This window comes from Diorhabda carinulata, chromosome X (genome assembly GCF_026250575.1).
Source record: "Diorhabda carinulata isolate Delta chromosome X, icDioCari1.1, whole genome shotgun sequence".
Taxonomy (NCBI): Eukaryota; Metazoa; Arthropoda; class Insecta; order Coleoptera; family Chrysomelidae; genus Diorhabda; species Diorhabda carinulata.
This window is the reverse complement of record NC_079472.1, coordinates 9463971-9490954: the sequence shown is the minus strand read 5'-3', so window position 1 is coordinate 9490954 and position 26984 is coordinate 9463971. Positions and strand designations below refer to the sequence as shown.

The window sequence follows — 26984 nt, the reverse complement described above, 5'->3', positions numbered from 1 at the left end:
ATCCTGTGGGTCGGCAAGGCTAACAATATCCTGAACGAGGTGCCCTCTTTGCTCAAGTATCGAAACAATAGATCTAACGATAATAATTATATTTCAAGGATAAAAGAATATTTAAATAACAAATAAGCCGTACCAATTGAGGAAAAAAACAGAGACAAGCAAAAATATATATAAATCGAAAATCTACAAAATTATGTTTATCTTGTGCATTTACAAACATGCCACACATTGTCTCAAATGTTAAGCCTAGTAAATGACAAGAACCGTCGAAAAAAACTAAACTGGCCTAACTCAAAAAAATAATATTTCGACTTACATGTATACTAAGCACTACGTTCGCATTGACCCGAAAAATATTTCCACTATTTTCAAGTTGTTCGCTGCGAAACTATCTGAACCGTGGAGCGATTCCACTAGAGGTCGCTAAACGAATTCCCTTGCTGATCGGAAACTCTCTGTTTTATAGGATATCGTAAGTTGTTTGAGAACAATCGTTACTTTTGTTGATGGAAATCTCTACTATTCGTGTCATTACTCGTATTTAACAAATACCAAACTTTTTTTGCAGTTTTGCGGATTCAATATTTATAATTGTTTCTACCCTTGAAATAATTTTATATTTAAAGAGCGTTCTAATATTAAATTATTGTTCACCTTTTTTCAATTAATCTTTTTATAGGTCCGGTTGGTGGTTGCACTTACCCTAAAAAATGTAATAAAAATAAGAACGAATTAAAACATTGATTCAAGATACATATCAACATTGTTATAAATTCGGAATATTCCAGAATGTGATGTGGAATTTTTACTTGCAGTGTGTTTCTGAAATTATAGTAAGATGTCTATATCATTATTTATGAGAAAATATTTGATCTCCAACTCCGCCTGGTGTGTTTCGGTGTGGTGGATTGAGTAGCCCACTGGACACAACTGCCGGTCCCAAGCCCGGGTAAAGGAGGAGGGTCAAGTCGATAGGCCAGCCCCCTATCACTTGGAAAAAACTTCTTTTGGCTAAAAATCCGAAAACTAGGCCTCGGAATATGATCAAAATGGAAAACGACAATGGCAACGAAAACGGACTATGATTTGTGGAACATGGAATATACAGGGAATTAGAACGAAGGTAGATGACATTTTACAAGAAATTAAAAAACATAAACTGGACTTTATTGCTCTCTCTGAAACAAAAAAAAAAGGACAAGGTACACAAACACTCGGGGAATATATCCACATATACAGCGGCGTTAACAAAGAAGAACATGCAAAAAGGGGTATATCGCTCCTTATACATGAGAAGTATAAGAAGAACGTCTCCAGCTGGGAAGCAATAAGCGATAGAACAATAAAAGTTAATGTCAATTTAAAAGGCTGCAAAATAACAATAATTGCTACTTATGGACCTAATGAAGACGCACGGGTAGATGAAAAAGAAAAGTATTATGAAACGCTAAATGAGCTAATATCTCAGACAGGTAACGATCGAGAAATCATAATACTGGGAGACCTAAATGCTAGAACTGGCAAAGAAACGAAGCATGAGATAATAGGGCCCTACGGTGAAAATACCAGGAATGATAATGGCTCCAGGTTGATAGATGTCTGTCAACATAACTTACTAAGAATAATGAATGGGTATTTTAAACATAAGGAAATACACACATATACATGGACGCAAATAACTAGAAATCTAAGATCAATAATCGACTATCTTATAATGAAACAAAAAACGAAGATAAAAGTGCACAATGTCAGAGTATATCGATCCGCAGAATGTGGAAGTGACCATCATCTGATAAAAGCTAAGTTAATAATGCCAATAATCAAAAACAACAAACAAAAGAATCAACTGCAAAACAGTAAAGATTTAACAGATATAGATATACCAAACTATAATATAGAAAGCCTTATGAACGAGAGCACAAAATTATTATACCAACAAAGACTGGACCAAAACCTCCCACAGGAGTACGAACAAGAACCAACAGACAATCTTACCAAAGTAGTAATTGACAGCATACACAAAGCAGCCAAAGAAGCCTTAGGATATAAAGAAATGAGAAAGAGAACACGAAATTATTGGTGGACTGAACAACTGCAAAATTTAAAAGAACAAAAACAACGATTGTATCATACCTGGCTAAGCACTAAAAAAGCAGAACATAGGGAACAATATAGTGAAGCTGTATCAAAATTTAAAACCGCTGCGATAGAGGCCAAAAACCTCAGCTGGGAAAATAAATGCAAGGAATTGGATACCTATTTAGGAGGACGCCAATCCAGGGAATCGTGGAGATTTATAGATAATGTTAGATCTGGCAGAAAAGAAAATATCCCAATAGGCACCATATCACCAAATAAATGGCAAGACTATTACCGCTCATTACTCAGAGAACAGAGATCTGAATATAGTAACATGCCGGCTGAAGACATACGGATTACAGGTGAACCAATAAAAATCAACGTAGAAAAAACAAAGAAAGCTATAACACTACTTAAAAATGGGCGCGCTCCTGGTCCAGAGGGAATACCTGCAGAATTAATAAAAGCAGGAACAAATAGGCTGTTTAATATCCTAACAGAAATTATCAATAGACATCTAAATGGAGAACCAATACCGCAAACGTGGAAAGAAGGATGGATCACGTCCATATACAAGAAAGGAAATAAGGAAGACTGCAATAATTATAGGGGCATTACAGTGACTAGTACGCTCAGTAGGTTATACGGAAAAATAATAAAGGAGATCATTTGTGAAGAATATCACCCATACGAATCCGAGGAACAAAACGGCTTCAGAGCAGGTCGATCGACGATAGATAGTATTTTCTGTCTATCACAAATAATCGAAAAGAGAACCGTAAGATCACAAGAAGTGCACCTACTATTGGTAGACTTGAAGAAAGCGTATGACACAGTACCTGTCTCAAAATTATGGGAGGTTCTGGAAAGAACGAGCATAAATACCACTCTAATAAAGGCTATAAAAGAACTATACAGAGACACAACAGCAAAAATAAAAATAGGTAACAAGGTGACAGACGGCTTCAAAACAACCAAAGGCTTGCGACAAGGGTGTCGCAAGGGTGTCCCAACTCTGTTCAACATATACATAGATGAAGCCCTAAGAGTTTGGAAGAAAAAATGTAAAGGAATGGGACTAACTATTGGGGAGAGCACCTTGTATACACTGCACTATGCCGATGACCAGGTAGTGGTAGCACAGGAAAAAGAAGATCTGGAGTACATGTCTAGAAAACTTATAGAAGAATACCAAAAATGGGGTCTACAGGTTAGCACGGAGAAGACACAATACATATGTATAGGATCAGAAGATTCACCTGGGGATTTAGATCTAGAGGGAAAAATAATTAAAAACTGTAAGGAATGCATATACCTAGGTGTAAAACTAACAACAACAGGACGAAACGAGGAAACAATTAGGAACAGAATAACCAAAGGAAGAAAAGTAATAAGAGCCCTGAACTCAGTGCTGTGGCAAAAGAATATTAGACCAGAAACAAAAAAGAGAATATACAACGCCATTTTACAACCAATAATTACATATAGCTCCGAGGTTTGGCAACTTACAGAAAAGCAAAAAAATAACTTAAATGCAGTGGAAATGGATTTCTGGAGGAGAGCAGCAAGAATATCTAGAACGGAACATATAAGAAACGAGGAAATAAGAAGACAATTGAAAGTAGAAAGAACTTTAGTAGAAGATATAGAAAAGAAACAGTTGATTTGGTACGGACACGTTAAGAGAATGGGAAGAGAACGACTACCAAGAATAATATTAGAATGGACCCCCACAGAAAAAAGAAAGAGGGGAAGACCACCTAGAACATGGCTACAAGGAATCACTAGAGCAATGTCCGAAAGGAACCTAGCAGTCGACGACTGGCAAGATAGACAGGCCTGGAGATTAGGAACCCAAAGGCGTATAACGCTATAAAAGGGGATATATATATATATATATATATATATATATATATATATATATATATTTGATCTCCTCTATGTGATTTGTTAAACCATTGACATTCTACCAACATATTTTGAAGAGTTCTAACATTATTTAATCTTATTTACATATGTGGTAAATAGGTCCATCATCGTTCCCATTTGTGTTATTAATTGTTTAATGATTTCTTCTAATTCAGAAATGTTATTCGTCCTATTTAACAAGACCTCTGTGTTTTGATTTAATTGTGACTTAGGCATATTTTCGGTGCATAGATTATGCCAGATATTACCGGATTTGGCTGATAATGTGGATTAACTTTGTGGTGCCCTTTAAGTCAATTATTTTATTCTTTTATATTTCTATCTATGTATACACCCTGGACACTAACTGTTAATTAATTATAACCAGGTCACCTATGTTTTGGTGATATTGCAATTTACTGCCTACGTAGGTAAACTATATCGTAATTATGAACCAATATTATGTGTCATTCATTGTAAAAAGTAATTCCAAACTATTAAGACAATAGAAATATGGCGAAGTTCAATCGCTGTTTAATTTCTACCCCTCGTTATGGCCCAACATTACAACTTCATTACTCACATAATTATTATTATTACTCCTTAGTTGTGAATAAAATTACTATTTGAGTTGCTTATGCACTACGCATACTCTATAATTTTCAGGGTGATTTCTGTTACAGTTCACACATTTCGCTTGGTCGTCTCTTGTTTTCCTTGAACAAGTTGTTGAATGAGGTTCAGAACATTTGACATAATTTGTAGTTTTTTGGCAGAAGGTTTTAGTATGTCGAAATTTTTGACATTTGATGCTTTAAGGTATGTATTTTCCTTTTAATATAAGGAGCTTCAAATACTACTGTAGTATTCATGAGGATTTTAGTTTTATATATTTCTTCATTATCTTTTTGTTTTAAATAAACAAAGAGAACACGGGTTTCTACTTTTGTTCAGTATCATGTTTCATATAATCTGTACTTCATCTCCTAATAATTCGATGCCTTGTTTGATTTCTTCAATGTTGGTGGAGGAATATAGATTTTTGAGAACCACACGGAAGCTTCTCTCTTGCTTTGGTTTGTAGCCATGAAACGGCGTTTTTTTCTCTGCGAATGCTTTAATTTTTTTGGGTTGTGTTTTTTGCTGAATCTTTATTTCATTATTATTTAGTGCCTTTAATATGTAATTATTTTCTGCTACTTCGTTTAACTGTGATATTAACGGATATATATTTTCTACCCCTGATATAAAAATAGGCGGTGGTTTAGGGCCTGTGAATTTCACAGTATGCATATTTGTGACCATGTTTCCATCATTTTGTCACTTGTTGATTCCTTTGGATTTTGAAAAATTGATGATTTTTACTTTTATTTACCGTAATTTTGAAAGGCGGTTATATTTGCATTTGTTGTTGTACAAGATTTTGTGATATTGATTTATTAAAATTCATTTGTCATTGTCATTATTTAGATTGATATCATATATGAGTTAATACATATTGAACTTAACCAGTATAATAACACATCGTTATGAAATGGAATACAATGTTAGAGAAATGAAAGAATGAAGATCTATCGCCGCCACAGCATTCGAATAGAACACTAGTAAAAATTGTGGAATTATTATTTCGTTAATATTTATTGAATACGATATTATTTAAGTTATCTAAGTAGAGAATCGGTATCATACATCATATAGAGCACATTCGAATTTGAAAGTAACTACTATCAACTTTTTTCAAACGAGATATTTTTTCTAGAGTAAACTTCGTTTATATTTGATGGGTAAAAAACCACCTATAATATCATGTTGCGTAACATTGGATCAGCTGTCAGCTCTACGTCAAAATACAATCAATTATTATTTGGATTTTTATGAGGAATATGGATCGAGATTCAACATAGATGAAGTTTTGCTCAAAAATAATCAGGAACATCCTATTTTATTGGGTTTAATCGCCAAAAAGAGAGCAGTTACGCTGAAAAGATTAGAATGTGAGTATTACTCATCTAATGTGCTTACGTCTGTACTTCAACCCTTTTATCAATACCTTTTACATGTTTTTATTTACAGATCTTTTGTATTTAAGGACTAATTATTAAATATTTCGTCCCAACTTGCCCCATTCAATTATATTTAATACATTAAATCTTCAATAATACAATAAGTTTACCATTAGAAATGAGCTCCAAGGAGTCCTCTTGGGTCCAATGTATACTAAAAAAGTTACTCAATGTCGAAGGTCAAAATTTTACGTTCTTTGAATTTTGAAACAATAATTTAAAATATAAATAGATCAGACAAAATTTATGAGATTTCTCTAAAAGTTGTAAAAGTTTTGTTAGGAGTAAAGTTGAATATAAGTTTGTCTACCGTGGTGTGAACAAATCTGATACCATATTTAAAGCACTACGTGAGCAACGCGATAAAAATCATATAATGAAAAGTGCTAGTAATTAGTCATTAATAAAAAGCAAAATTGTGAATATTATTGGTTTCGACAACAATGGTTAATGCAAAGAAAATCGAATCCGAAAAATGTTTATAACTCTCATGTACAATTTTTAGCTGTTTATTAAAATTTCACACTTTGATTACTCGAAAAACGTGATATGCCATATTACATTGATAAATACAAGTATTTGATGTGTATAATTTTAATATATATCTTAAAATTGTACATATTAATTGATAATAGAATCTCGGATTCGAGTTTTTTCATTTGATTTTGCACACTAAGGGCTGTAGTAGTGAAAGTAGTTATTCTTTAATTTGGGATACTTTATGAACACACTGCATTTCAAATATTTTTCTTCGTTTTCTTGTTTAAATTTATCACTTTTAGTTGAAAGGGAAAAAGTAATATTAGTAGAAAATGAGAAGAAGATGGAAGAAATGGCTTATTTACGTGAGCAGTATGACAGTGCTATGGAACAGAAACAAATAAGAATAGCTAGAGAAATTCAAGAAGAAATTGTTCAAATGGAAGATAATCTTAGAACAGAACTCAAAAGACAGAATCTTGTTAAAGAAGAAGCGTAAGTTATCGAAAATATGAGAAATAACAGATTTTTTTTAAAACGTGTTATAATATTTACTTAAATATAATTAAAAATGTTCACTTTTAGAAAAAAGCTCATCGATTTCTATACCAAACTGTGTGAATCGGCCGAGGAGAAAAAATACAAAATTGAAACACAAATAAAATCGATTAAAAATATCACCATTGATAAATTTGAAGATCCCATAGTAAAAGACGTTTCCTCAACACCAATCACCATCGATAAATTTGAAGATCCCGTAGTAAAAGACGCTTCCTTAACACAGGAAAATCTGACTAATAGTTCAACGGACAGTTTTTATTCGATTCCAGAAGAAGAAGGTACCAAAACAGGTCTGGAAACTATTAAAGAAAATACCAGAGATAACGAAGAAGAAAAAATTAAAGGTGCTCAAACTATCGAAATTGAAGATTGTTTGGACATCGTTAACGCTAATACGAAAACTGGAGATGACAATGCAAACATCGATACCATTTCACCTTCCATACAACAAGCCATAGAAAATTTTGAAATGGCCAGAAAAAATAAACTGAAAGTTATGACACAAGAGTTGGGTATGTCTTAGTATCATCTACAGTATGATTTTTATTGATAAGAAAATTAGTATACTTTCATACAGGTACTTCCTCCTCTGTTTACTCGTACCCTCCAATAACTTTGTCTCAAAGTACCTCAGAGTACCCTCTACTTCTTAATTATTTTGTTATTTCTCAAAATATTCGACTTTCCAAATTGGTATCACTATAGTTGGTCTACCAGTGCGTTGTCTAGAAAATGTGAAAATGCTTTTTCTGTCTGTTACTTCAATTATCCATATTTCAGCTCCATATCAAAAACATTGTTAATAGAAGTGGTATCATTGTGGTATTATTCATATTTTTATACCTTGGACATTCTGCACTTTCAGGCAGTCTAGCGTCTTCAGATATAGTTCCAAGTTTTTTTCAAGAATTGATTCATTCGATATATATACTGTCAACAAAGTCCCTAAATTCCTTTTTTCTCCACTTCTTCAACTATCCACATTTCAACTTCATTATGAATCAATGATTACATTAGACGAAGAGAAAGAAAAAAACTTATTAATAAAATTCCCAATACAGCTTATTTTTACGCATGTAGATGGAAATACTACATCAGTATTAGTTCTGAAACAACATTCGCAAGTGAAGTTTGTAAGGTCCCTTCACATTTTTACCCAGTCTTATTCTCTTAAGGTGTTATTGGATGTGTATGTTGTCAACTGAGTCTATGGGCGTGGCAAGAATTTAGTATCGGTGGAGGAGGGGTTTAAGAAAATAAAAGGACTAGAAGTGCATGAAATAAATTGTAATATACAGTGTGAGTCATGAGGAACATATTTCTGCTAAATGTAAAGTCCTAATTGGCTATAGCATTTTTAAACTACAATGAATACAAAAGTTCTGTATCTCGTAAGAACATTTGTCGTAGTAGTATTACTATCTTCTGGATTGAGTCCAGCATCCTCAGGGGTATGCTTATTAGCTGAGCTCCTAATGTGCGAGCACTATTCCAAAGATAGACGAATCTGGGCTTTGGAGTAGAATTAGAAGCTGTTGCAGTGTATATAACTTTCTAGTCCTAGAGGGCTCCAAGTTTTTGTGAACCTGCCTTGTCTATTTCGGACACGTGACTATACCAGGACATATTGCTTCCCATCTGAACACCTAACAAACGAATGTAGGGTGATGTTGAATATTTTATTTCGAGATAGCACCAAATCCTGAGCTGCAGTGCCAGTTTTCTTTGAAAATACAGCAGTTTGGGTCTTTGCTGCATTAAATGTTTCTAAGATGGTGGTGATCTGTTGTTACCTACGGATTTGGCTGTTAGCAGAGTTTATTGAGGCGGTTTATTTGAACGCTAGTGTGCTATCGTCGGTGAAGCTGTAGATCGGCTTTACAGTTTTTTTTAGTAGATCGGTGATGTAAAGGAGAAAGAGTTTTGGTGACAAGATGCATCCCTGGCCAATACCAGCGTTGACCTCAAACCTTTCTGATGTGTTTCCATCGATAGCAATCTGGATGGATCAGTTTTTGAGAAAGCTATTTATCCAGTCGATGAGTGAGGACGACAAACCTTACTATCTATTTATTTATAAGTTTGGAATGCAGAATTCTGTCAAAATCCATCGATATGTCTCCATATTTCTCTATAGCTTCAGTCCATACGTTGGTAACATAGGCCAGGAGATCCCCAGTAGATTCATGTTTTTGGAAGCCGTATTGATGGTCGCTGATGAAGTCAAGATTTGCTGGTTAACGACTTTCTCCATGACTTTGGCAATGGCTGGGACTAAGGCAATCGGACGGTAGTTGTTGAGAAACGTCATTTTTTTATGAGATAGAGAAAGAAGTTTGTAAAGTGGATTTATCAGTCCAGCTGCGCAATTCTTCAATACGATTGGTGCACCGCTTTAACTATCCACATTTTAGCTCTATAATAAAAGGTGTAGAACAATAAATATTTAAGTAGCCTCATTTTAGTATTATTTATAATATTTTCAGATCTTTGAGAGTCTGCTTTTCTGATCTTTCTTATTCTCTTCATATGTAGAATTCACTCTAACTTCTCTAAAGGTTGTCTCATTTGATGTGTGATCAAAATTTTTTTCTTATTTCTATTGCTTTCATTATCCACTAATCTATTATTTGTAATTTACCTGTATTAGATTTACAGCATTGTAGTAAAACATATACTATTAACGATTATTTTGTTTTTAGGACTTGAGTGTACAGAGGAAATTAAACTTCAACTTCCCACTACTATTGATGATACTCATCTAACTCAGGCACAAAAAAATAAACTGAGAGTATTAACTTCGGAATTTGGCATGGAAGTGGAACCGAACATTTTTAGAACTCGTATGTCAACTGCAGCTGCAATCAATAAAAATAAAGTCTTATCTTCAGAAATCGGTACAGAAGTAACACCTGAAATAATTAAAACTCCAATAGTAACCGCAGCTACCTTAAACCGAAATAAAGTGATGGGTCTTAGTGACTGTTTCGACTATCATTTGGATAATGAGAATTTTTTAAATAAAAATGTCAGCAACGAAGAGAATGATAGAGTTTCCAGGAGCAACAGTAAAATCAACACTGTTAAGAAATCGAAGTCGCTATCTTTGAATTTAAATCAGGTAGTTATACAACTTTTCTTCACTTTGTGTGTAGTTGAAAGCAGTATTTTTAACGTACCTAACGTTTTAAATGGAATTTCTGGAATCGTAGTTGATATTTATATTGAACACACTATTTCAGCTAACCTGAATACTCGATACGATAAAGATAAAGTTTGTGTGTCAATTATATAATGGTGTCATTTATAACAATAAAATACTTTTGTATTGGATTCCGAATTTGCTATTATTCAAAATATGGTCGCTAGTCCGATGATTGCGGATAGGAAGCACAATAATAAAAGTTCGATAAGTATTCGAACTCACTATATATATATATATATATATATAAGCCTATGTATCCATTGAAATGTGGATCAACGAAGAAATTCTGAGGAGAATAGGAAGCGAACCTGGATTGCTGGCCACAAGAAGCGTAGGTAAACAGCATACCAGGGATATGTGATACGGCGCGAAAGGTACAATTTGCTTCAATACTTAATAGAAGGAAAGATAGAGAGAAGGAAGAGATTGGGCAGAAAGAAGGGTGTTTAACTTGATTTGTGAAAATTAAGGGAAAATATACTCTATGAAATATATCAGAATTTTTACTACAAAGTTTGGTAATATGAAACTTCAAGTGAGAAGTTCGTATTAATTCTGTTAGGTCATTAGCGTTGTTAGTATTGTTAAAAGAGGGTGTTACTGATACATGAAAAATTTCATACTCATACAATTGGAGTGATTTTAATGGGTTCGTCTATGTATATTTCTGCAATATTATCTGTATTGTTGATAATGTCTACAGGGGCATAACCATTTTCTGCCTGAGAAATTCCGTCTATAATTATGCAATTGAATAATTTGGTTGGCGGTATGCTAACAATACCATTATGAATATCTAAAGGAATTTTTGCAGATTCGATAGAATTCGGTTCAATTCTAACGAAAAATAATAATTTTCTTTTACTTTCATAATATGAAAGGGGAAGCTGAGCTTTAGTTGCTTTGAGGACTAAGTTATTGAGATCTAGTTCGATACCTAGTTGTTTTAGTGTGTCATAACCGATAAGGCCATCGAAAAAATTATGAAATTTGAAAATACAATAATTTATCGTTGATTTTGTGTTGAATTCTGGAAATGCCGGAGTTTTGGCACAATAATCTTTGGTTTTTGTTTGAAATAAGGAGCAGATAGTGAAAGGCTCTTTAACAATATATTTTGAAAAAAAAACTGCTATTTCGGGATTAAGAGTTTCAAAGGTGGATTCAAAATTTTAATATAGATTGAATGTAGTTCTAGATGATTGTTCGATTTGAGGCTATATCGTGGAAATTTTCTTGTTGGTAATGGAATTTTGGTAACCAGTGGTAACACGGTGGCTCAAGATTATACTTAGTCATCAAAAGTTGAGGCGAGTTGATCTGCAAACTGTAGTTGATTTAATCCACGTCGAAAGTCATAGAAAATCATCGCACGGAAATAATAGCGATTAAATTGTCGGCAATAATCCTGGGGGTTTGTGTTTGGATTTTAAACAGAAACTGAACAACTTTCAACTGGATATTTTATATTTCCATAATGACATTTAATGAGTTTCGGCTTTTGTAAGTGACACACTATCGTTAGCAGTCTCTCAAATATCTCTTCACGTCAATGTTTTATTAGGGGAACATCCCAGTATAGATTATTGATCAAAATCGGTTTGGAGAACATGCTCCAATTATAAAAATCATATTCTTCCGAACTTTTTAATTAAAGGTGTAATAGCCTTTTTGGCTTTTAGGTGTATATTCACCGCAAATATAACAAAATAAGTCGAGAGAGTTGATATATTAGCGTGACATTTTACACGATTCAGCTGTCAACTAAATTGCAAAGGTGACTTGGTGAAAATAATTGATGATACTACTTATTATATTGAATCGATTACTTTTTGAGGCGCTACCAATAAACTGCACAACAAATTTGGTTCTAATAACTTTGAGTGTTGTCTAGTGCTATCAATAATAGTTTCTAATTTCACAATAAAATAAAGTAATTTACAATTGAAAATAATATAACTCTGTATATTCGAATTATTCTGTAGGAGAGTAGTTTGATTTTTTTAAAGGACTATAATCGTCATATATAAATATTCATTTTATACTGGTTATTATGTTGATTTCAATTTATAGAACGAAATATTTGCTAAAAAATATAAAGTATTTTATAGTAGACGTCGTCTATGAATTCAGATGAAAATTCAATGTCATTCTAGTCGTTAAGAACAGTTCATTTCTAGATTTTGAAACTACTGAACACGAATGTAATATTTATTTTTTCTTAAAACTCGGGTAACAAAATCTTCATTTAATTCGAAATTGTAGTAATTTCTATAATGATATACATTTTTTTCCATATTTCAGTTTTCTAAAAAATCGATCAATTATGATACAGATCGACAGATCCCGATGTCTGTGGATTCTACACCATTAAGTGACGTACCCTATAGTCCATTAATAACACCAAGCACTGGAGTATTTCGTAGTTGTGATACTCCTCAAACCGACCTACATACATCTGAAACTCAACAAACCGAAGAGGGTTTTAATTTTATCCAAAAACATCATGAAGCGCAATCAGTGGTGCCTATTTATTTAAATAAAAGTACAGATCGCATGCAAAAAAATGTGTTTTCAAAAAGGGTTGACAGAAAACAGGTATCCGGAGTTTTCACAAATTCGTTGCGGTTATTTTTACACGAATGTGTTCAAATACCACTTGTGACTCAAACTAAGTTAATAAATGGCGAATTATTAAGGTAAAATTTTCTACATTTATTCTTATTTACACATAAATTCGTAATTTAACATTCACTATACGTAATTAAATATTATCAAATATTTAGTAAATAATTTAGACTTTTAGTTTGTCTGGTTTATATGGAAGATTCCAATGAAATTTCCAGCAACCTTCTGAGTTGAAATCTCGTTATTATTGACAATTTATGATTTAATAATAAATTTGGAAAAATAATCAATAACATCACATGAATTAAATAGTTTGTTATACATGAACCAGAAATTTTACAATTTCACAAATAGATGGCGCTACAAGAAACGAAGAAGATTTCAACTGAAAGATGACGCTACTGATTTTAAATTGATTTAAAAAAAATGAAAGAATTATATTAATAGCATTGGCTTTGAATTTTTATTGATCGTTGCAATGTATCAATCAAATTAATGATGATTTCATATATGAATTTTGTAGCTCAACGATTATAACAAAAAAGCGTTAACGGTCACGTTCTCGCCTTGACTGCGAGTTCAATTGCAAATTTGCAATTTTCTCATTCTACGAAAGTTGCTATGCAAGTTTTGAGATAAATTAGAAAAAACAAATATTTATAATTGGATATGGCATTAACCGTGTAGAAAAACGTTGACCTCATAATTTATTTTTGATCTGCGGAAATAATAAGAAATCATTGGATACAAAACAAGATCTGTATGGCGGATGACCCATCAATTCGATGTTTTCACTGTTCAAAAACGTTTTGTTTGAGCTGATTTGTGAGAATTCGAATTGTCGTGGAGAAGAATAATTTATTTTCTGCAAATGATTTCCCCGATTTTTTCAAACGCTTTTGGCAAATAATTGACCGTTATACGTTGCTTTAATGGAACGGTGCCGACATGCCCAGTTATTCCGAAAAATCAGGCGACCATTTGCTGCGAAGTGCTACGTGCGCGAACAACTTTGTTTGATTTGGGTCAACTTGAAAGTCGATTGTTGTTTAGTTTTGGGTCGATCTTAAAAACGTCTTTTGAAGCTCCGCGATTGAAATTTTTCAGCATTTCTTTGTACCAATCGACACAATCTTTTTTTCAGGGATTGTCAAACAAATCTTTGTAACAACCAAACGTTCATGCAATATTGAAAGTATGCGAGTTTAGCTAATGCCCAAGTATGCCTCAATCTCACGGTATGCAATATCAGTTTACGCACCCATTGATGTTTTCTGGCACAACAGCCGATTTTGGACGACCTTCGTGAAATACATTCTGTAGCGAAGTGCGACCATGATTAAATTCGGAAAACCAGCGAAAAACGGTAACTCGAGATGGTGTTTCATCACCAAAAGTCGAAATGAGTTGATCAGTACACTGCTGTTGGTTTTATTCACGTCTAAAGTCATAGAAAATCATCGCACGAAAATGATCGCGATTTAATTCCATTTTTTTACCAAGATGAATGTTTTAAGTATCTGTGAACAACTCAAACTTCATGATGACAATGTCATATTTGACATATTTACGTCAGTCTTGGCATATATCAAAGCTTGAGTAGTAACCCTTATAGATTATTGAGGGGATGGGAACAAATTTCATATTTGACATATTTACGTCAGTCTTGGCATATATCAAAGCTTGAGTAGTAACCCTTATAGATTATTGAGGGGATGGGAACAAATTTCTATTGTTCAGAAGCTAATTTTTTTTAGATACTTCATTGAAGATCTTGAATATTTGAAACATCTCTCAAGTTTAAGAGACTATTTTTTTCTTCACGATGGAGAATTCGGTAGGCATATCAACGATAATTTGTTTAAGAGACTTTACGAAGCGGATTCACCAGCACAGCTTATTAATTGTCGTGTGCTACAAGATTTAATTTTCGGTGCTTTGGACATGTCTAATAAAAATCAAAAATTTTCTTCTAATTTATCTTTTAAGATCAACAGTATGCCAAACTGCTTTGATTTGGGAAATCCAGATATTTTAGATTGTATATCATTAACTTACAAGGTATGTATAAATTTCTCTAATCAGTTTCGTCTCGGTAATGTACCATTTATTTATATATGAATAATAATCACAATTTAATACTATATATTGGTTGTCAAATTGAATAAGTACCACTATGAAATTCACAAACGTGCAATACCTTGTAACTTATTTTTAAGCTGGACTGTATATTTTTCTAAAGTGGAGAAAAACAGTGTATCACTTTTATCCAATTTATTAATCATAATTTTTATATTTCTAATTATATGAATTGGAACTAAGTGTTTGCCAGCTAGATTATGAGCGTTTTCGAAGTGGGATTGTGGAAAAATTAAATAATAAACTGTACATATTTTCGGGATTTCGATTACTTATGTATTCATTGTCTGGGACTGAAATGGTCAATTACAATATCAAAGTATAACAATAATGAAAATGACTTACAATAATTAGTTTTGACTTCTTCCATATTTATCTTTTTTCTCCTTTTGATAAGCATTATTAATTTATTAAATGTTATTTTTCAAATTCAATGTCGATTTAAGCATTGAGTATTTCGGCAAAAGTTTTTAAATAGAGACTTAATTAGCATTTTCTGACAGTTCCGGCGGAGTTAATGCAAAATTTTCACCCTCCTCCATTTCTTGGATAAATTCCACACTAATCACAACCAAATTTCATAATTATTCATAAGTGAATGATTTTTGTACCATATATTCGAAGGAGTTATGGCCACTAGATGCGAATATACACAGGTATCTCCACAAGGCAGGCATCACTCGAACTACTTGAGTGTAATAGGGTTTACACTCTTGTGCTTTTTACATTGAAAAGAAAGAATAAAATATACTTTATCTTAGAAGTCTAACAAGTTTTCACCCGCTAAAAGTTTGGAAATCATTATCCAAGATTTATTATTACCACTAAGGTCGGGAAATAAATTCAAAAGTTACCAAAATCAACTCGAAAGATTTGGTATGGTTGGGGATATCTTCTCGTGGTCTTTTTTTAGGATACATTGAAATCCTGTTATTATCATGACTTTAGCAGGTGTGTCTGCCATTTTACTTCCATCCTCTCCAGTGTGTCCCGAAACTCATTTGAGGGTAATTTTATTCGTTTTATCTAGTTCATTTAACTAGTCCATGAATGCCATGACCACCTGGGTCTTATGAAATTGGAGCTCTGAAACTCTAATGACTAAAACTCCAGATCTATCTGTCGTTATGGAACCACCTGAGTACTTTGATGATATCTCTGTTCTTTTCTAAACTAGATTTTTAATCTCGTTTACTCCCACAATTTAGTTTTAAGGCAAATCCCAGACAATTAAAAATTTATTATGATTTAAAAAAATGTTGACTCGATTATTTTTGTGTCCAAAAATTGCATCAAATTTAAATATAATTTTTTTAGGTTAGTTGGCCTTTAAATATTTTACTACCTACAGATACTATAGCAAAATACGACGAAGTATTTAAATTTCTAATGAAACTAAATAGGGTATCTTGGGTTCTAAAGCAAATCTTTATGGTAAGTACAATTTCATATCGAATTTATTTTATCAAAATAATGTTGATAAGAACTTATAGTGTATGATTCTTCTTTACGAAGGTAAAGTGTATCTATTCTTAGTTGAAGAATTAGAAAAAGTTTCAAAGATTTTCGACAGCAAAAGTTTACGATGAGAAATCGAAAGGCCAGTAGTGTTAATAATTGATACAAAAATTTTTGTTTCAATGTCAACATCTCTACCCCAATATGACTATACTAGGTTTTCTATCTCACCGCAGTTGTACTAATGTGAGTAGGGGGAAAGGTACCTCCAAAAGGGGGATTTTTATGGTTTTACGGTAATATCTCTTAAAGGACTAGCAATATCGAAAACATAGTTATTATAAAAGTTTCAGAACATTAAATTCTGCATTGATTGAGACCGATTGCACATTTTTCTGACCACTCGTTCCAATACTACTGCACATCAAAGTTGGATCAGTTTTCCATATTTTTCGGCGAAGTCGTTAAAGAGGAAGAAATCCTGCTTAGAATGGAACGAAAAGTGAACTTTTTGGACCAACCGTCATTTCTTATCATAATTATTATCAATGATGACAGTTCGTTTAATGCTATTACACATATTTTAAACATAATACTAGGGCAAAACTAGTGTTATTAAAATGGAATGGAATATGTAAAAATATAATATTGGAAAATGGTTTTATATAGATTGTGATTCATTCAATTGATATAAAGATGAAGACGGCATAAGAAAAATACAATTCTTGTTATTTCATTATAAGAAAAATGGGGGAAAGTAAATGAAAGGTTATTAGACCACTAGACTCCACAAAGTCTTTAATGTCCTCTTCGGAGTCTTTCACCTCATATGTGTAGTCTAGGTCTTCTAGCTCGTCGAATCTCTTCAGGTTGGAGAGAGTTAGTGCAGGAGTTCCCCTTGCAGTTGGCTCAAATCACCGAGCACTTAATCCCAGCCTTCCGACACACACAACCACCTGTACCCCCCTTTTTACATTTGAGAGTTGAACAGCGCTGTTGGTTTAATCCGCGTCATAGTCAAGTCATAGAAAATCGTCGCACGAAAATGTTCGCGATTTAATTCCGGTTTATGACCAAGATGAATGTTCTAAGAATCTGTAAACAACTCAAATAGCACTCGTATGACAGCACATTCTGAGTAAGTTCGAATTAAAAATGTCAAACTTTATGATGGTAATGCCAGATTTGACATATTCACCATGATTATCAATGTTGCCATATCTCAAAACTTAAGTAGCAACCATCGTATGCTATGAAGAATATTGTATTACATTCTTTGTTGTGTATTGTTATTGAATGCTATAGTTGAAATAAAATACCGTTCACCCGTTATTTTGACTGTTAACCGATAAACGTATTTTATCTAATTCCGCTATCAAATGTGACACTTTAAGTCACATTAGGAAACGTCACACTTTTCATAACCTTCATATATCAATTGTGAAAAGTAGTTATGTAAAACTTTACGTAACTGTTTAAGTTTCAAAGAATAATTTATTAACTACTGTAAAAACTGACAATTATATCATTATTTAAATTGGAAATTAACTCATTATTTTAACTCAATTGTATTTTAAGATTTATAAACATTGAAGCAACATTATAAAAGACACAGTTATTTAAAGTAACTCCATTTTCTGGGTGAACATTCTCTTAAACTTCTTGTCTAATCTAAATAATTCATTTGAAGCTGTGATATCTACATGTGTGCCAGCGACTTGGCCCAGAATATTTTCTGAAATTCTTCTCTTCCGCTACACTGTTGGATATCCATCCTCCGTGTTGCTTTATGTTCAAAATGTCCGCTCCTTAGTTTGCCAGGAGAGAAGTTGATGAGCGTCTGAAACAATGTCATGTGTATCCTTCAACATTAGGTAGACCCAGGTACTGAGCAATCTTTTCTGGCAATTTTCCAATGGTATTTATGCCCACGGGTTGTATGCCACATTTTCCACTATAATATCACACAAAAAATCTGTCTGGATTTACAGCAGGAAATCTGACATTTCTATACTTTTTGAGAAGGTCAACAGGATTGACACCAGCAATATTTCCAGCAGTACTTCTTGATATCGACATTTTTACGCACGTTGAGTTCAGATCTCAACATTGAATATGTAGTCCACAAAGTCGAGACCTTTAATATTTTCAAAATAAGCAAGTACCTTTTCGTTAATGTTCTTTATATTTTCCAAATCGCACCCTTTTTGGAATGCCAGGGCGTACCTACTTCTTGATTTTTCAGGTATTAAAACTACCCACTGCAGCATTTGTTGACTCTCTTACTTCAAATGGAATGTCTTATTCGCTATCTGAAGACTTTTCAAGTAATTACTTCTAATTTGTTTTGAAAAATCATTGTTTGTTTCCACAGCAACAAGACTTCTAACACCATTTGATTTCACGATAATGTTTTAATTGTAATTAAAGATTCTATTAAATATTATAAAAGCGCGGAATTAGATAAACATTCTACGTAAACACGTTATGAAAAGAGCGATATTGTTCAATTTGCGTAATATGCAAAACTCGCTGGCGCTCTTTTCATAACTATTATGTATTCTTGCATGTATTCAATTAATAGAAGGAATTTTATTATTTCCAATATTGTAGGAATTGAAGGTTCTTGCAAGAGAAACTGGTAAGAAAGAGATATATCTAATGGCCTCGCCGCAGTACAGAAAACTACATCAATGTCGACACATTATGACGCAATTCGTACAAACTTTACAAAATTACGTTGTAGGCGAGGTATTACAATCAAGTTGGTCGGTTTTCGAGAAAAATTTATCGAGCGTTACCAGTTTAGATGAACTGTATCAAACGCACACTACGTATATAAAAAATATTTTATTTATGTAAGTTACGATTCAATTTCAAATTATTTTGGTATACTTTTGTATGTATTTTTCTCCGGGTGGAATGCAATAGCCCAGCGAGGGAGAATTTAGCTATACGACTCTTGTTCCCTTCAGAGCGAATTCAACACCTCAGCGTTGAATGTGATCGTTGCTGCCCATGCAGTCTCTGTCGATAGCAAAGTCTCCAACATATTTCCAACAGTTACTTCTATACCTATTACAGCTTCTCAGGTGTGACGATGCATGCTGAAACGCAGGTATATGGAGAATATATGCTCCGCACTTTCGTGGCTTCCTTTACATGTTGGGCAATCCCGAAAATACTCACGCTTATACCTGTGAAAGAATTCTCTGAAGAATCCGTGTATAGAGAGTCTATAGGTCAAGTATTCACCTTACCGTGGGAGTGGCTGAGCCGGTTGTCCACCCGCGAAATAAGTCAGTGGGTCCATTCTCCCTTAGTCGATGCATGCCATAAAATTTGTTAACAACCTATGCTCTTTCTCCGTCCATATCTCCTAAACTCTCCTCCGCTTAGTGCAGTATATCATCTCTATCGCTCTATGTCTAAGTTAAATACTATGTATGGAGACTTCACACCATCATTTACAACCGTAAAATTTTGAGCAGCTGAAATAAAAAACCGACCGTATCAATTTGACTGACGAGCAGCTTTCAAGACGACGAAGCTCACTTCGAACCAAAAGCGCATTTGATTGATTTTTTGCTTGGCTATTTAGTTATTTCACTTCCGATGTGAACCAGGGCGTTTTATTGATGTGGTGTGTAAAATCAATTTTTATGTTGGTAATAACGCGTAAATATTCTTCTGTTATATCATCCTAGTGGTATTCCCGCTGGAAATTTTTTTATGGGTAGGGATTCATAAGACAAAAAAGGAAAAAAGGCTGAGCACTGTCAATTATAATATTTGATGATCAAAAAGTATAAATTTGGTTCAGTATAGTTCAGTTCTAAAAATGTGCCCCTTAATTTTTTCTCCTTACTTTTTACGCAAATTGAAAATTTTTATTTTAGTCAAATTCTAATTACTAAAATTCTTAGAAACCATTTTTCTGGAGGTGACTATAAATCTCATAATTTTAGGACCTATATTTTTTATGTTTTTTCATTTGTTTTTTACAGTGTTAACCCACTGTTTTAATAAAATGCCTTTTTCGAATACAGGCCAACAACTGAAAAATCTCAAAAAATAGAATAGTTCCACTAATGTAGCAATATATAAATTGGAATTTAATCCAGAAAAAAATTTTGAAAACGTGAAAAAGTTATTCTTTTTTGATAATATATTATTAAGTTGCTATATTTAATTACAAATTCCATATTATTATCATTAATATAGAAATTTTCATGCAGGTGTCTACTAACACAAAAAATGACAGCTCTCAAGAATATAATCCACAAGACGTTCATGGTAATTCTGAAATTTTTCGATTATCTACGATCAAGAAATTGGATTTGTCAAGATGGTGATTATGTTCATCCAAATTTCAATAAATTAAAGAGCATTTTCAACAATTTTCAGGAATTTGTGTTGTATATGTTTAAAGTTATAAGAAAAGTTGCTAAATCGGGTTATCAACCTCACTTACTTCAGTTATTAGAAATGTTGGACATCAATTATTATTTTACCGAATCTCTTAAAGTTAATACTGGTTAAATTTAATAAAATTGTTTATTAATTTTTAGAAGTTATATTCCTTTTCCCGTTCCTCATTTTAACCAAGTATATTTGTGAATAATTTTATTATTTGATATTCGAATAGACTCTTTATTACCACTAGAGTAATATTCATACCGTTGCACGCACGTTTCAATAATGAACTTATCGCCTTCAGATACCTTCAGTAACAAGCCTAACACAACTTTCGTCTGCTTGAGTATGACAATGTAACATTTCAAATTAACTGAAATTATTTCTCGAACGAATCAAGTTTGAAATTTCTGTTTTAGAATATTTCATAGTAATTACTTGAAGTTATGAAATTTTCAACTCGTTTGCTTTTAACACATACATTTTCTTACTTATTATATTCTTTGAGGACCCATTTTTGAATTTCTGAAAAGTGTAGGAAGAATGAATTTCTGTTTATAATTTAAGCCAATACTCTATAGGTCGATGGTTTTGATTTAGGTCAAAGCATGTTGAAATGTTCACTTTCATAATGAAAAGTGCTATCTGATTAAGGTTTTCTGTTGGTGTAGCCTTTTCAATATACAAGATGCAGTAGCTTAACTTTTTTTTGCATATTTTTATAAACACTAAGAATTATTTGTGGCCAACCAGGATTTGTGGACTTAAATTGTATTTCTATTGGTAAGTTGAATACTATTTTGTCACCATTATTATTGACATTAACCGTTTGGGAAAGTCCTGCTTCTAAACCATTCAAAATTTTCTAATCCGTAAAATAAATCACCGAAGGTGCAAAATCACTTTTTCAAAATTTATTCACTACTTTACAATTTCGACAATAAAATTTACGTTGAGGGTTAAAACGCACGGTCGTAGAAAAAAATGTTCGTCTGCACTCCGCCCTAGTGTACAGAAAAGTTTCCTAACTGAATACAAGTCTACAACGAATGGTAATGGTTACCAAGGAAACTGTTCAATACAAACAATACATAATATTGTTGAAAAGATGTCTGATGGTACATTTTTACTTCATATTTCAGGACAATTAGAATGGATTGATCTTTTGGCACCAAATAACACATCTTGGTATTGTAAATATGAATTTGTAGCAGGTACGGATTGGAAAATTTTGAATGGCTTAGAAGCAGGACTTTCCCAAACGGTTAATGTTAATAATAATGGTGATAAAATAGTATTCAACTTACCAATAGAAATACAATTTAAGTCCACAAATCCTTATGGTTGGCCACAAATAATTCTTAGTGTTTATAAAAATATGCAATTAGCAGGATACGGAAGATGTCATGTACCGCTCAAAGCGGGTGTTCATAAATTGGATGTACTCTTTGCTAAACCACAAGCGTCTTCGTTGTTGGGGTATGTTGCATCGTTTTTTGGTTATCAACCTGAATTACTGCAACCCAAAATGTTGGCTACTACTGCAGGAATTAATTTGTTACTCATGGAGTCAGCAGGACATGGGCAAATTTCTATAAATATTGTGACGCAGGGATTTCAAAACTTGGGTTATGATAGTGGAGTAGTCAAAGATTAATTCCTCGTTTTCATATTGGCATGATATTTTGTAATAAATTATTGTATATGTTTTTATAAAAAAATTTGATATGGATTACACCGCAGTTTTTCTATTTGAAGTGAATAATTTTTACCTTACATCGAAATAAAAATTTTTGCTGTAAAAAAATGCAGGATATTTTGTAGAGGAATAACTAAACTGAATGGAGGCGTAAACAGGGCCATTTAGAGCATTCAAGTTTTTCAAGAAATTCAAATCAAACCTTCAATTTATGAAAAAAATTGACTTTTCTTTTTTTATCGGGTTTACTTTGTTAAACTCAAGTTTAGATTAAATAAAATAACGAAACTATTGGAATTTCATTTGGTTTGGGTTATAATATTAAACACTTTAGTACTTGTCGAACATTTCATTTATTAAAATCAACTAAAATACGAAAAAATATTTCTCAGGCCACAATTCAGCACCTTTGCCCAAATTAACCATCTCAAACAAATGGCAATTTAAAGAATGCAATCATAAAATAGTACCTTATGAGAAGAAGACCAATTTCGGACAATAATCTCAAAAGGAATATTTTGAAAAGTGTTGTGATTTATCATATCATTATTTACACCGCAAAAGTTTTTGAAAGCTATCACAAACCGTATCTGAAGTAATAGTGCAGTCATTATATACATTTGGAAATGCAAATGAATCGAGATTGATGGATTTTTGATGTAATATGTGGGGAGGACATAAAAAGTTTCAAATAACTGACCAATATTTTATTTCCTGCTATTTTCAAAAAACATTTTTTTAGTAATTGGATTTCTTTTGAGATAGTTTTTCATTCTTCTTTTACGTTCAACAATTTAGGTCTCATATATTTTTCCACATTGTTCGTGGTTATTGAGATAAGGGTGTGGGGACAAAAAATCCGCACATTTTTAGATAGCTTAGCAAGTGAAGTAGGCTGAGAATTTATTAATTATTACTCGTAATTTGGTAGTTGTCAAATGTCCCAAGTATAAATATTACATTCCTGTTAGAAATTTATTATAACAATAAGTTTTCTGAACAAAATTAAGATCTTCGTAAGAATGGGAATAGCCAGACAAACAATTTACGATATCTCTCGATGTGTTCAGACAGGTATTTCAATTGATTTCAAGTGAAAGAAAGATATAATTAGGCAGAAAAGCAAAAAAAACAAAAAAGGTTAGAGAAGCTCGCGGAAAACTGGGAATCAGTTTGCAAAAATTGGGCGGACAATTCAAAATATGTAAGCAACGTTCTAAAGGAACCAAATAAAGTTCAAAAATCAAGAAAATTGGCACCCAAATATTCTGAGATGCAACAAATGGAACAAAAATCAAAACTTAGAAGTCTTAATGACGAGATTTCACCCGCTAAAGGCCGTTTGACATAATGCAATACAACGTGCAATGCAATGAAAGATGTAATATTTCTTGATCAAAAACATGCACGCATAAGGCTCCAAAAGCGAGGCAGTGGCAAATATAATTAGTTCCAGTAAATCACTGACCAATTTTTTCTTGTTCATTTTGACTTAGATTTGTTATTTTCAATTTTAAATTGGTCACAAAATATTAAATAAAATTTGACGTTAGAAATTTGTTTAATTTACTAATAAAATTTTTGTTACTGGCAGCCATGATGCAGTGGCAAGATACTTGCATGATGTCGAGCGAGTACAATATTGATCTATGAAATATTTTGACTTTGGAAGAAATTGCATGCAAATTCATGTAAGTTCAAAATATTGTATAGATGAATATTGCACGTTGCTCGACATTATAAAGTCTCTTGCCATTGCATTATGACTGCCACTAACAAAAATTCCATTAGTAAAAGTAAACAAATTCCTCGCCTTAATTTTTGTTTAATATTATTGTGACCAGTTTATATACTTCTAATGGACATACTAATACTTCTATATGGACAGTTCCTAAGTGAAACAAATAGTGTATCGTTCTCTCTATCCTCCGAGCGTTTCAGTTAGTTGCGCATCTTAAATGTATTTTGCTAAATTTAATAAATGAAAAATTTATTATTTAAGATGATTTGTTATTATAATTTATAGTAAATCTTTTACTTTTAGAATATTTAACAAAATGAAGAAAATAGCTTTTTAGAAATCAAATTTTGAAATTATTGATAGGTTAAATCAAACGAACGTCATAAATAAATTTTATTGATTTTCATTATTAATAATTGATACTGACACTTTACTTTAATTTGTTAACTATGGGTAAAAATTTAAAAGACATTTTATCAGTTTTAATCAATTTTTTAACAATTAAAAGTTAAACAAAAATTATTTTAAATATATGCTTTAATGTAAGAATTTGAGCATAAAAAACTTAAAATGAATTTTTATAAAAATATATTTTCCTTTAGGTACAAACAACTAAAATATATTTTCTTGAAATACTATTGGTTATAACATAATACAATACTTTTGTCATATATAATTTTCCCTGACAGAAAGTTTTTTCGTTTCATAAAAGAATCTAGTATTTAAATATATTTCAATAATCCATTTACATAACTGAATGCGGTGATTAGCAAACATAATTCCTATTTTTTGATATATTTGATTGATAACTTTACTCTTCTTATTTTTATTCGAGAGTTCATGAGGATATTCTCTTACTTTTTCTGAACCCCTACAAATATTTATAACATCCTGTTGGTGGAATTTTGAAAGTTAAAAGAGGCATGGCTTGACGAGATTCATTTGGTAATTTTCATTGATTTTTACAAATTTAACAAAATATAGTTTTGGAAACTTTATATGAAACAGTCTGTAATATACAAAACAATACTGTCAACAAAAGGAGCTAAATCCCAAAAAAATAGACATGTAAAATTGTTTTTATTTTCGATGATAAATATTCTATCATCTATAATAGAATATCAATTTTAATATTCTTATTTACAAAATTATTAGTTAAATTTTTTCTTTATAATAATATACTATACCATCAGAGCATCACCCCTCTCATCTGTTAACATGGTTTTCTTTCAGATGAATTATATAATCTTGCAAAGATTCAACTTTTTGTTGAAGATTTCTAATTTTTCTCTGTAAGTGTTTTATTTTTTCTGTTTTTCTTTTATCAGTTTGTTTAATTAAATCAAGGGTTCTTTTAGCCTTTTTGGGCGTCGAAAAATCTGTTGGTGATATTTCACTAACATAACGGGGGTCGAAAAATTTACGTTTTTGACATTGACTTGGAGACGTATTCTTGTCTGGAACTTAAAATAAATATATAATAGTATGAAATTTGTCTGTGAAATATTCATAGGATATGTCCTTTATTCTTACCATTATTTTCATCTTCAATTTTTATGAAATTACTTTCAATAAAATCTTTTTCATAGACACCAGAATTAATGCTCCTTTCTGACGTTTCAACTTTGAAATTTTCTAATGTTCTGTTCAGCTGTGGTTTATTACTTGCATTAATATTGGTTGGATTTGGAATATAAATTGCAGGAACTGCATTACGTTTTATCGAAGATTTAACAATTCCAAAAATATTAGATTGACAAATATCTTCAGCTTTAAAATGTCTAGAACATATAGTAGTTCTTCTCACATCATCATTAATAGTTAGACCACAAGCATTGAGCCATTTTATACGTATGTCCAAATTTTTTGGAAACCTAAATTTGTAAAATTTTAAATATTGTTCTGAACGTAAAAAAGTTGTTAATTTACAAAAATGGATATAATTTGAACTCACCTGTGCAATGAAATATTATCAGCTTGAGATGCTTTTCTATCACATAAATAACATGATTTCGCCATTTGGTTATTGGTTATTGAAAATAAAGTACTGATATGTTAAAACACCAAAAATTAAAGAACTTAGCACAATTTTTCCAAAATATTATTAATAATGAATACGTAAACATAATTATAACCACAAAATTATTCTTCCAATTATTTTCGGTCTACTCATATTTTAGAGAATTTTCAAGCACGCGCAGTATAGATAAAGTCTCTCGAACGAGAGAGAAAATGAATATTGTCGACACCGTAGCGTAGGACGTTTTTTCCTCATACCAACTGTTCATATATAGGAGTTTTACTATATATGTAATACATCTATATGGACAGTATCTATAAGTGGAAGCTGTCAGTATATTGTCAGCACTTTAATAGAGAGACATTCCTTCCCATTTATACTGTTTATTTAAAAGTATTACATACATGCATTTTTCCCAAACCAACTGTCCATATAATAGTATTACATATATGTTTCTATATCATCATTTTGATACCATTAGAGGTACGTTCCACTAAGCGTTCACGGCTCAAAACACCTTGTAATCCATTCCACTTAGGTTTACAATCATAACGTTCTGGACTAAGTGGAACGTGAAAGATCATGAT

At 32.1% G+C, this 26984-nt stretch overlaps 3 protein-coding genes across 4 annotated transcripts in view; 2 read left to right on the top strand and 1 right to left on the bottom strand.

The window, feature by feature from the left end:
• Nucleotides 1-21094, top strand: part of LOC130901284 (gamma-tubulin complex component 6) — a 29038-nt gene extending 7944 nt beyond the window's left edge. The window contains exons 7-15 of the mRNA XM_057812507.1: nucleotides 5747-5981; nucleotides 6833-7025; nucleotides 7116-7603; nucleotides 9794-10212; nucleotides 12601-12995; nucleotides 14682-14985; nucleotides 16381-16497; nucleotides 19135-19379; nucleotides 20760-21094. Coding sequence (XP_057668490.1) covers nucleotides 5747-5981; nucleotides 6833-7025; nucleotides 7116-7603; nucleotides 9794-10212; nucleotides 12601-12995; nucleotides 14682-14985; nucleotides 16381-16497; nucleotides 19135-19379; nucleotides 20760-21063 — 2700 coding nt within the window. The 3' untranslated portion in view covers nucleotides 21064-21094. The remainder of the gene's footprint in view (nucleotides 1-5746; nucleotides 5982-6832; nucleotides 7026-7115; nucleotides 7604-9793; nucleotides 10213-12600; nucleotides 12996-14681; nucleotides 14986-16380; nucleotides 16498-19134; nucleotides 19380-20759) is intronic.
• On the bottom strand, nucleotides 681-26732 carry LOC130901285 (uncharacterized). Of its 2 annotated transcripts, none has more exons than XM_057812509.1 (4): nucleotides 26332-26732; nucleotides 25911-26251; nucleotides 25565-25840; nucleotides 681-703 (listed from the first exon to the last, which is right to left on the bottom strand). In XM_057812509.1, the coding sequence occupies exons 1-3, from the start codon at nucleotides 26394-26396 to the stop codon at nucleotides 25584-25586; spliced, it is 663 nt and encodes a 220-aa protein (XP_057668492.1). In that variant the 5' UTR covers nucleotides 26397-26732; the 3' UTR covers nucleotides 681-703; nucleotides 25565-25583. The 2 variants fall into 2 exon arrangements, with proteins under 2 accessions (XP_057668492.1, XP_057668491.1); XM_057812508.1 differs by lacking the exon at nucleotides 681-703 and adding an exon at nucleotides 22966-25248.
• LOC130901286 (B9 domain-containing protein 1) lies at nucleotides 21958-22672 on the top strand. Its single transcript, XM_057812510.1, has one exon. It carries the CDS (start codon nucleotides 22046-22048, stop codon nucleotides 22592-22594), a length of 549 nt encoding a protein of 182 aa, XP_057668493.1. The 5' UTR covers nucleotides 21958-22045; the 3' UTR covers nucleotides 22595-22672.
• Nucleotides 26733-26984: the final 252 nt, after the last annotated feature.